This window comes from Lissotriton vulgaris, chromosome 7 (assembly GCF_964263255.1).
Source record: "Lissotriton vulgaris chromosome 7, aLisVul1.2, whole genome shotgun sequence".
Classification (NCBI taxonomy): domain Eukaryota; kingdom Metazoa; phylum Chordata; class Amphibia; order Caudata; family Salamandridae; genus Lissotriton; species Lissotriton vulgaris.
In genome coordinates this window covers 1,039,209,467-1,039,221,796 of record NC_141695.1, presented here as the reverse complement: position 1 = coordinate 1,039,221,796, position 12,330 = coordinate 1,039,209,467, and the positions used below count along the sequence as shown (strand labels likewise).

Here is a 12,330-nt window from a genome sequence, read left to right as displayed (position 1 = left end):
TTAAAGCCTGAAGGCATCGGCACACTGTTCCCAGATGCGAAAAGGCATCAGTAAGGCCTAAGAAACAGGCCAGAGGAACCGCTTCTCCAGGATCTGCCCTGCAGGCATGGAAAAGAAGAAATCTGACTTCAGCGTGCCGAGAGGGACTTATATGGCTCCACTAACGTCATATCTGTGGACGACGTCAGGGCGGAGGCATGGACGCCATTCCCCGGCACGGATGAGGCACTGCCAAAAAATCTCTGGATCCAGTCTGGCGCCTGGAGGAAATTCTAAGTTAAGGAATCTGCTGCTAGATGTCTCTATTAGATCATGTATTTTAAGGAATAAAGTGCCACTGCCATACAATTAAAAGATATTCCAAGTCACCTTGTAGTTCCATGATCTTATAAAGGAGCTTTGCATTTAGCATTACAGGTATATGGCCATTGGTGATCCTGAGCCAATATGAAAGTGCATGACACTTAATGACTTTTGTAAATAACATTTCAACAGGGTCCTAATTTTATTATAATATTTTAACTAATTTAGCAATACTTTATAGGAGATTGAAATATAAATGCAGCATTAGTCTTGGACTTAATTACAACTTTTGCACCTTAATGATCAATAAACGTACAAACAGCCAATTGAATTTCCTCCCCATTTATTGCAGGCAACATTCTGGAGAACCATTTGTTGTTTCACTCGTATGCAAAACGAATGGGCAGGCCTGCACTTCTTGTATCACAAAACATTCTCTGTAAACACTAAAAAAGGGGTTAAACTGTATAAGCCACGACGCCTCAGGGCAGCAGTGCGCTTTACAAGACCACATACATTACATTACATTACATGTAAAAAAAACACAAAGACTATTCAGACATCTGAATCCTACCAACGGGCTACATTCATTGTTGTGCCCACTTGATGAGTGAGTAGATAATCTTTTTCTATGGTGACAAAATAATTATTTTACATGTTAGACATAACACCATCAACTAACAACAACTTTGGAACTGCTGCCTGTGTAAAGTGGAAGAGAAAGTGTTGAGCACCGACTAGCACAGTCCTAGCATTGGACGTTAACACTGTAGATAAGGCAGCCCTCTAAAACAGACTCACTACGGCAGGTCTGCCAAAAAAGGACACCCACAAAACAGGGAAAACCTACTAATAAGCTCTAATCGTTCTGCTGAGGCACATTTAAGAAACATGTAAACTTGGTTATCAAGCCAGTAAGCTGAGTCACTCTAACGTTTAACATCCTCCCCGAAAAATAGATGAAACTTCACAGAAATTGAAACACAACATTAAACATTAAATAAAGATGGAGGCACGCCTACTGCCTAACCAACTCTGTGTATGCAAACGTGTGAAAATAATGAATCCTGCTTTGCCAGTGACCATTCATCCCTCTCTGGGTTACCCTGTGCCTACCCAAACCTTGGCTATGGATGTATGATAGTCCAATATTTAGTTTTGAACCTTACCAAAAGAATGAATGAAAGCGATTGAAAAGGTCTGCCAAGCTGGAATGGTGCTGAATATCTGCTGAGTATTGTTTTTATAAATAGAGAAATTTCTCTTAGAGTGGAAACTCTAAAAGGTAGATTCATCAAAGACCCGTTTTGCGAGTCTTTAATAGCGATTCATAAGGAATCGCTATTACAGACTCGCAAAACGGGATTCATGTAGGAATCGCAAAATAAATTGCGATTCCTACACATTCCTTATTTGCGATTAGCAATTAGCTAATCGCAAATAAGATAGCGATTTCAAGGGTGCCAGGGGTGTCCAAAGGACACCCTGTAGCACCCCTGAAATGCAAATTTACACAGGTGTTGCGCACACACATGTCCAAAGGACATGTGTGTGTGTAACATGCAACAGAGAAAAATGCACTAAAGTGCTTTTTTCTATATTTTCGCAATTTACCACAAAGTCAGACTTTGTGGTAAATAGCGACCAAATATATTATAAATTCGCAATTTCAAATTGGTTAATGAATTGCATTTAAGGAATCTCTAATAGAGATTCCTTAAATCCAATTCCTTGCAAATAGGCGATTTCGCAAATAGCGATTTTTGCATTTGGGATGATGAATCCCAACTGCAAAAATTGCACTCGCAAAGGGCCAGATTCTCAGAATCTGGCCCTTTGCGAGCGCAATTTAGCTTGATGAATCTACCTGTAAGTCTGTCCAGGCACTTGTGGTCATTCTTGAACCCCTATTTAAAATAGATCTGTTTAAAATGCTTGTGGACCTTAATCTCTGGAATCTCTTCTTGACAGATGGGTTTTTCCCACTAGCAGGTCAGTGTTACTGCTGGTCCTAGCTGGTTGGTCACAATTTGTAGTAATCTTAGATGCTTTGCGGCACCTATTACTGCCAATGAGTCAGAGGCTGTACCTATTAGACATCAAGGGTTTATTAATTTTATTTATTTATAAAGTATTATATAGCGCTAGCTAGACCCGTGGGTATCAGAGCGCTTTACAAACATAAAATAAAATAAAAATTGCATTACATCGCCAGACATGAGGATGCATAAAGATATAAGCAAAGACATAATACTTATGAATACAGTGAGGGGAGAAAAATGCAGGTGGTTGAAACAGTCAGATAACCACCATTCTTGAAGGTCAAAGTGAGGGGGGGGAGTCCATTAGGTTATTGGTCGGTAAAGTATTGGTTGAGGAGAAGAAGTTTCAGGTCCTTTTTTAAGTAAGAGAAGGAGGTCAATAGGGAGTGCTTTCCACATTCTGGGTACGTTACCAGAGAAGGATAGGCACTGGGTCGTTTTCTTTTTCAGTTTCTGGGGAATGAGAAGAATTGAGTTGGTGCTTCTGAGATTCCTGGATTTTCCTGCTTTTACCAGTTTGCTGTTTAGGTAGTTGGGGGATTGGGCGTGAAGGGCCTTGTGTGTGATGCAGGTCAGTTGGGAAATACATCTACCTTCCATGGGAAGCCAGTTGAGGGTTGGTGTGATGTGTTCAAATCTTCTTACACCAGTTATGAGTCGAGCTGCAATGTTAAGGACTGACCTTAGTGGGGCTAGGTGAGCTTTTTGTGACCCTTTTAGGATGGCGTTCCCATAGTCCAGTTTAGAAAGGTCTAGGGATTGTACTATTGTCTTGAGATCATCTTGGGGAATTAAAGGTTTAATTTTCTTGAGGTGTTTTAGGGAGTAAAGTGCACCTTTTGCAGAGTTCTTGATGTGGTCCTTCATTGACAAGTACTTATCCAGGGTAATGCCCAGTGACTTTCCTGAGTCGGATAGGACGAGGGAGCAAATTAAGGGTCAGTGGGGCTGCTTGGTTCTCATGTTGTCTAAGGCACTCTACCAGCATGGAATTCCACTTCTATTAATCCTTTTAGGGACCTTTTTAGGAGGCTTTGCATGGCTTATTGAGGAGTACAATTGGGGGTTGTTTGATAGGGGATGCACTATTTTTCTGGTGTGATTGTTGCCCCAGGGAATCGAGATGAATGATTTCCACTAGGTTCATTCATGGTCGTCCTGAACTGAATCTTGGTGCCATGAACAATGGAAGAGAAACGTATGATGTGCTTTTATGGTTTTGTAATTCAAAAATGAAAAACGAATGAACCGAATTTTGAATTTGAATTTGATAGCAATAGGGTTCGGGCAGCATTCTATGGCTCACAGAGTTTTGTGAGTTACCAAAGCCACATCGTATGGCTCGGACCACCTTGCTTCATCATGACATGTACTGCAATTTCAGTTATACATAAGACAGTGCAGAGTTGTTACTCATAGCAAAGCAACTTGTTTCTCCTTTGGATTGAAGGGTTCTAAAATCCTAGCTCTGGTCCTTCTTTTTCCTAGTGCCTCTACTGATTCAATACAGACCAGCAACTCCCAGCTTGCTGGTTTCTGCCTTGCCATTCTTTCTGTACTGCTAGGATAAAGGCCACAGCCATTTTAGTAAAAATTCAACAGAGGAAAGGCGATGATAAAGTAATGGTGTTGTCACAGGGAACTCCCTCAACAAAGATAACACTGTAGTGTAAGACTCATTTAGCGCTCATTGAATTCAAATATGTTGTATGCTACGATTAATGTTTGTGATGTTGTAAACACAATTTGTAGCAGAGCTTAAACTTAAATCTACAAAGGACTCTCTAGACGTACAAAGCTAGACAAGAAACACTGATTTGTCTACATGTAAAAATATATTTGGTATCAAAAAGCACAGATTGCCATAGTATTCACTGGTACCAAAGGGAACTAGTTTGTGCGGGCTCCTTGTGGAACGACTGACTGCAGGCACTTACGGTGAAATTAGCCAATGGCTGAAGTGGGTTGACCCTTGCACCATGCTTATGCTGTAGTGGGTGGTAAATAATGTGAATATCACAATTACAGACCAATGGATGAAGAAGCCTGACTGACAGTCCATATAAGTAAGAATATTATACATATAATATTAATAAAACCAAAAGGTCTTGGCTAATGACAGACCTAAATATATTTAATTATTTTTGAATGTATAGTAGTTAATACATCGTCCAGAAAACAATGCCATTGTATCGAAAATGAAACCACTGCACAGAGAAAACCACTGCAAAATCATGCAAGCAAGGGACATTGAACAGAAATACTATACCAGAGGACAGGGGTCAATAGCCCCTTTGTGGCCTGGAGAACTCGGCTCCACTTTGCGTCTTTTAAAGTCACATTTGCCCTGTTTGAAAATGAACTATTTGTTGGTGGGTATGAAAAATATATATAGCAACTGATATACTCTCGCTCTACAGTGTCTGTTAGATATGTCATACTTTGGAGAGAGCAGTAATCTTTAGATGGTTACAGTACATTAGTATGCCCCCTAGCAGGAACATTTTTGCTCTAATGAAAGTGAACATAAAGTGCAACAAATATTCAATTTATTTGTAAACAACCAGCATATTAAGATACTCTCTTTTATAAAGTTTTGTTATCAATGTGTTATAACACCACATTCAAACAGTTCCTTTTTTAAAAGAAACTTTATTTCCATTTTAACATAACACCATGCATTACATAGTCTGCCCTAAATTGAGCAGTCGACCCAAACCAGGAACGGTAACCCGCCCACCCTACACTTAAACTCCATATTCAAGCATTTCTTGACATCAGGACAGAATTTCATCACCCATGTTGAAAGGGACATATGCTAGGTCCAGGCATATGAGGCCGCTTGCATCCTTGTGTGATACAGTCGAATTGAATGCAGTGGCAGCCACAACTAAACTGAGGTGGTGGGGAGGGTGGGGAGGTGGGATAAATGAAAGAAAATACATTTAAAAAAACACTTACCTGCAGGCTGGTCGGTGCCTTTCGGTCCTCTTCGGCTCTTCAGTCGACCCCAGGATCATGAACCACGAAGCACACGGCCTCCCAGACTCACCTAGCCAATCATGATGGTGCGTTACAGATTGGCTTGAGCTCCGTGGTTCGACGCCTCAGAGAGGGACTGGGATGCAGTGCATGCTCTCCACCAAGGCTGTGCAATACAGCCGGTGGAGAACGAGAACATGCAAAGTGTGCATGACTGTTTGGTGGTCCAAAACGGCCGGCCAAACAGTCATGCACACTTAAGAGAGTACCCATCCCTTCTTCCCCTGTTCCTGTGATAGCCAGCCTGCCCCATACCAGCTGAGCCATGACGGAAAACTAAAATGATAACGTTGTGTTATTTTCTTTTTCTTTTTTCTTAATAAAAAAAAACCTTTTTATTGAAGAAAATTCTAATTCCAACACAGTTTTTCGCCTACAACCCAGGTGGGTGGCAGCATGTCATTGTACAGTAGTATGCACAGCTTGTGAGCCAACAACCCAGAGGGCAAGTACAAAGTCAATATTCTCCAGTATCACTTGTACATTAAGTCTGCTCATAACATCAAGCATCGTAAGATACATAGTCCATCTAGTGCAGAATCCCAGTCTTACCAGAACACAAATTACTTTCAATATACATACAATACTCCCCAAAAAAACAAGGAGGACCTCCCAAACAGAAAAAAACAAAAATTACGCGTTTCACATCATTTACAGCGTACTGCTCCGAGTCATACTACCTCGCACCAGCTGCTAGCTAGACCCTACACAGCGATCTGTGCACCCCTCTGCACTCTTCACTAGCATCATCCGATGCCCCTTGACTGAGTAGATACATCCTCAGCGGCTCCCAAATGTCCCTGGGCCTCGAACTCTCGGGTAAATCCTTGGCATATGCCACCAGATTATCTCTGCAATAGACCAGGTCTTCGATCCATCATTCAATCTTAGGCCTGCATCTACCCCCCACGTAATCGCCACTCTCCGAGCTGCCATCAGCAGGGCCAGACGCACAAACTTGCCAGTTACTTCTCTAGCGTGTGGTACACAGCATAACAGACAAGCAAGTCCCTTCTTGCATGCCTGCCTCCCCACGCTAGCCTGATCAACTGACTCCTTACAGTCTTAAACTGCAATGTGAGCACTATTGGGATGTTAAGAAATAAATTTTAAAAACGTGGCAAAGCCACCATCTTTATCAGGGCAATTCGGTTCGCCAACGACAGCGGTAGCGCTATCCAAGTCTCCACCTGGCTCTCTATCGACGAGAACGCTCTACCGTAGTTTTCTCTGAGCACTACCTTCGGGTCTCTATGCACCCATACCCCTAAGTATTTAACCGGGTCTGTGGACCATACCAGAGGGTACTCCAAATCCGGACAGGCGGTCGTCGTGGTCAGTGGTATTACAAAAGATTTATCCCAATTTATATAAAGCCTCGACAGATGACCGAAACGTACATATTCCCTGAGCAATTGCACCAGATATCGAGATGGTTCACAAACAAAGAGGACCATATCATCTGCATAGAGTGATATAGCCACCGGCCAGAGGTTAAAGTTAAGTGCTGCCTCCCATTGACGCTGTATGATCACACACGCCAGCTGTTCTAATATCAGCGCAAATATTAGCAGCGACAGGGGACAACCCTGACGCGTGCCTCTCCCTATCGGGAAAGAGTCCGACGTAAGACCCCCCCTATGCGTACCCGCGCGCTCGGTCTGGAATACAGCACTGCTATCCACTGCAAAAACATTGGTGGGAATCCCATACGCCGCAAGACATACTGTAGATATCGCCACTCAACTGAGTCGAATGCTCTGGCTGCGTCTAAGAACACTGCCGCCTCTTGCAATGTTGGCTCAAGAACATGAAACATCGAGAAGATCGTCTGCAGGTTATAAGACGTGGATCGTTCAGGTATGAAACCCGACTGATCTGGCAAAAGTAATTTCTGCATCAATGGCTGGAGTCTAGTCGCCAAAAATCTTGGCCAGAATCTTAGTGTCTATATTAAGATGAGACAGCGCACGACACGAGTCGCATCTGTCCGGTGGCTTGTCTTTTTTGAGCAACGTAATCATCAGCGCCTCTCTCAAAGATAGGGGTAGCTCTCCGGACTCGTGAGGTTCCGCATACATTTCAAGAAGATGCGGCGCCAAGAGATCTGCATATTTTTTTATAAAACTCAACCATTAGTCCATCCGGCCCAGGTGCTTTACCGTTAGCCAGTGCCGCAATCGCACTCTTCACATCTTGTTTGTCTATCGACAGACATAAGTATTCTCTGTGAACATCAGAGAGCCAGGCACACGAAATGTCTTCTAAATAGCCCTCAAATTCTTCCTCCGGCACCTGCCCACGGGACTTATACAGGTCCGCGTAACAGCTCCGAAATTGTTCCAATATGTCCCCCTGATCAAGATGTTCACCGCCCAGCTCATCAACAATTCGATCTACTCGCGGCTGTTTAATACGCGTTTTGATCTTAAGCGCTAGGGCTCGCCCTGGCCGTCCCCCCACCCCATAGCGTCTAGCTGTGTGTCTCGGCGAAATGTATTTTACTTCCGTGTCAGCCAATTCCTCAAAATTTTTGAGCAACTTCTGCAACTCAGCTAATGTGTCTGCTCTAGGTTCTGCCTCATACTTGCGTTCCAGCTCGTGCAGTGCAGCCTCAGTGTTCCTCAGCTGGGTACATATATCTTTTAATATACCTGTCGCTGTGCTGATGCAAACTCCCCTTATCGTGACCTTAAAGGCCTCCCATAGTGTGTCAGCTTCCGCAACTGTACCCTTGTTCAGCTCAAAATAATGTACAATAGCTTCTCTTACTGTTGCTTCATATACAGGGTCTAGTAAGGCCTCAGAGCGCAGGCGCCATGTGAACGGCGGACATCCCTCTGTTGGGAAAAGCAAGTATAGCTGAACTGGGCTATGATCTGACAATGTGCGGGCCAGCGGAGCAATCCCCGCCACCCAGTCCATCACCTCCGTTCCCACCAACCAGTAGTCTAGCCTCGACCAGCTATCGTGTGCGGGTGTTGTATGTGTACCTGCCCTCACTTGCTGGTTCCTCACTCGCCACACATCTCTCAGCCCAAATTCTTCCATTACACAAGTCAATGTCTTGGCCACATTGGGAGTACGGTGGGATAAAGGATTAGACTTGTCTAAGTCTGCATTCAAATACGTATTCAGATCACCTTCCCAAAGTACAGGGGTCTCCGGCCATTCTCTCAGTACTCCACATATGCGAGTCACACAAGTCGTGTCATCCACAATGGGACCATACATATGCACCATGGTGATCAGTTGTCCACGCAATTTACCACAGACCATAATGCATCTTCCCTCATCATCCGCATACGTATGCAGGGGTTAAAAGTCCATCCCCCTCTTGATCAGTATCAGAACACCCCTGGCGTAGGAAGAATACGAAGCGGCTAGTCGAAAGCCCGCCCATCTGCAGGCCACGCTTCCATCGGTATACTTAGTTAAATGTGTCTCCTGTAGCAGAGCCACGTGTATCATGTGGCGGTTCAAATACGCTATCACTTGTCTCACTTTTTTAGGCGAGTTCAGGCCCCTGACATTCCAAGTCAGCATTCTACACTTGTCAGCCATATTATCTCAGACAACTATTACCAAGACTAATGCGTCTAGTCACAGAGGAGCATCCCATATAACGGCGCAGCACACTTATCAACCATCCATCCGCTTTGCGTGCATCTTCGTACCAGTGAAAAAGCATGATGTGAAACAGAAAAATCAAAAAATACAAAAACCCCCTTCTCCCAAGCCCCCCCCCCCCCCCCTCCACCCACTCCAACCTCCCAATCAGGTCGAGAAGAAAGCCCACTACCCTCCCAATGACTTATATTGAACTCCATACAATCCCAGCATTTGGGGAGCACCCTCTAGGGGAAGCGGGTCAGCAGCAAGAATCCGCACCTTAGTGCGGCCGCCGGTCTATCAATCCACCTCTCACCCGCCACGCGTCAACAGGACATGGCGAGTAGTCATTAGCATCATCCTTGAACTAAAAAGTGTTCAGTGTCCACTGGATCCCAGCGATCACCGCCATCACCTCAACCCAGTAGATAGTGAATGTAGTACGTCCTGACTGCCTTAGATGTCACCGCTGCTGCAGCGCTGATCCAACTTCCTGGACGGGGCAGCTCTGTCTTCCTAGTCTGTGTCGTTCAGTTCAGAATCCCCAAGCAGTGGTGTCTGCGTGTGCTGCGCCTACCTGCCCTCGCATATTTGCTTGGTAAATTTCAACGCTGAATTCGCATCCGTGAAGAAATGTGCTTGCTCCTCATGTGTAATTTTCAATTTAGCCCGACAAAACATGGCATAGGGGACAGAGGCCTCTCTCAACAGTTTCTTTACCGGCAAAAACTCCTTCCTTGCCACCTGAGCTCCCGGCGTGTAGTCTGGGAAGAAGGATAACTTGTCACCTTTATACATCACCGGGTCTGTAGTTCTCGCCTCATGCAACACTGCATCTCTGTCGGCGTAGTTCAGAAGACGCGCTATGATCGGGCGGGGCGCTGCACCCGGCCTAGGCCTCAGCGAGCGGTTTGCACGTTCCACTATCATCACGGTGGAAAGCACTGGTCCAAACAATTCACGCAGTAGTTCCTCCACAAATGTCTCCATTTTGGATATGGGCATGGTCTCTGAAAGGCCTAAGATACGTAGGTTGTTGCGTCTAGAGTGCGCTTCCAAGTCCTCATTTTTTGTGCTTATGACTTCCAAGATTTTATCCATCTGCAGAATCTGTGTTCTGGATTCGGCCTGCGCATCATGTGTGTCTGAGACTCGGTTCTCAAGGACATCCAGCCTATGCTCATGTTTTTCAACCTTCTTTTTGACCATGTCCAACCCAGTCGCCAGCGCATCTATCTTACTGTCTATTGTTTTCATGCGAGCTTGGAGTTCCAACAAAATAGACCTGTTGTTGTCCGACACGCTCTCCTCTGACCCCTGAGCACCTCCCGGGTCTCCCTGGACACTCATGCCATCTGCTGCACGGGTGCTACACTTGTTTTCAAACCTGTTTAGGCCCAGATTTCCCCATGGCGATCTTTCAGCTGCAGTATCCACAAATGTACCTCCAGTCGCACGCCCGGCCAACTTATTAGCAACCACAGCTTGCAATGTCACTGCCGCAATTCCCAAGTCTCTTCCGTATAGTGTATTCCAAGATTGTTTGGTGTAGATGATATCTGCACGTGCCGCCTCAATCCGCGAAAAACGCCATCTCAGTCACTCGGCTCAGAGATGCCACAGGTCTTGTGCGTGCTGTGGAGCTATCCTCTGCGCCTCGACAGAGGACCAGACATCGCCAAGCGCACGGCGCCCCCAGGCAGAGCCGGCATCCCCCCTTTCAGCCAAGCAACCCCCCTTGTCCACCCGGACCCCCCAGCCAGCAAACTAGCTCAGTGGGGGCCCCAGTGTCCACAAACGGAGCATCCCAGCATCCAGGAGGCAACCCCGACCCAGCCCCGGGCCCCCGCACCTGCAATCTCAGGCCCGCACCTCTCGCCGCCCAGCAGCCCGACCCCCACCGCGCACCACCAATATGGCACCCAGCACCGGCCGCTCCACCCAGCCGCCCAGGCTCAGCCCGACCAGTCACACTTCTTACCCTGTCTGGTCACATCCAGCTCCGCACCCAACAGCCAACTTCTTTTCTCCCTTTTGCGTTGCGGCCCAGCTACGGTCACTCGCGCCATCTCAGAGAGGCTGCATTCGGCCACTCACGCTGATTCCAGCAGCACGCCAGCATCGACGTCCTCAGCTCTCGTTCCGCACATGCCCCGTTTTAGCGTGTGTCCTCACGGCCTCTCCCGGCGTCACCCTCAGCTCCAGCCACCTCAGAGGATGTCCACTTTCGGCAAAGGCCCCAAGTCCTCAGCTAAATGTTCCAGCACAGGTGCTCATCCAGAGCGCCCCGACCCGCGATCCAAGCAGTTAGTGCCGCGCCGCCGCCATATTCTCCCAGGCGCCGCACTGAACTCCAGGTCTCAATACGACGGTAATCACTCTATTTTACCGGCTCTGTCGCCTCCGTTGTGTTCTTCGTCCTTCAGGCCACAGTTCACAACAGTTTTTCGGCGTGTGGGGGCACTGTAGAAGGATGGTATTATAGGATGAAGTTGCCGGCGAGCGGAGATCCCTCAACAGGCAGCCATTCCGCTTTGCGCCGAAGTCACGCCCCGTCTGTCATGTAATGATATACGTTGTGTACTAGTACAACAATAGAACCACATAGAATCATCTATAACAAGTTGTATATCTCATTGCCAGGCCAGCCGAGCTTTCGTATAGTGATTCGCTCTGTGAGACATTGTCAATTTGTATATGTTAGAGACTATCTTGCAAGGCGATTTAGTTATAATAATGTAAGACAATTCCAGCACCTCTGGGGGTTCCTGTGGGTCATCCCCCAGCACCTCTCGTAGAGCCCTCGCACTCAATTTTTGCAGCTGAGTGTTAAGTTCTGCCGAGCCCTTCACCCCCTCCCAAGGTTTAACCGCATCATCCTGAAATAGATCTCCCGCCGTTAGTACGTTCAGTGTTTGTGACGCTCGAACAACCCCTTTATCTCTGCAGGGTGCCAACCAAAGGGTCCATTCTATAGGCATTACCGGAGAGTATAGCAGTGCTCCAGACTGTACTATTTTTCCTTTTTCAACTGCTTACAGACCAATGGGGTGATGCTCCTCTGACTTATCAGATGATCCGCCCCTGAAGAAGATGGAGTGGACTGACAGGACAAGAGCAGGGGTGGGCGGTAAACTCCACTCCACTGGTAGAGTTTTTCCCACTCCGCTTGGAGCGCTGCCTTTGGCAAAAACACCACCAACCGCTGCGTAATGGAATTTTTCGTGTGTGCTCTTTCCAACATTATGTTGCCTACAGAAGAGAAATCTCAACGCGGTAGGTCCTGGCAGATCGCTACCACTCACATTGAGAAAGTTGCCACTCGCATTGC

The 12,330-nt window shown here is 46.3% G+C and overlaps 1 protein-coding gene across 6 annotated transcripts in view; it reads right to left on the bottom strand.

The window, feature by feature from the left end:
- LOC147702888 (uncharacterized) overlaps positions 1-12,330 on the bottom strand; it is a 353,529-nt gene that overhangs the window by 33,058 nt on the left and 308,141 nt on the right. For 4 of the 6 annotated variants that reach the window (XM_086931471.1, XM_086931472.1, XM_086931470.1 and 1 more), the window contains one exon: positions 4,615-4,692. The exons of the other annotated variants lie outside the window; for them this stretch is intronic. In XM_086931471.1, coding sequence (XP_086787597.1) covers positions 4,615-4,692 — 78 coding nt within the window. The remainder of the gene's footprint in view (positions 1-4,614; positions 4,693-12,330) is intronic. 6 annotated transcript variants of the gene reach the window in all.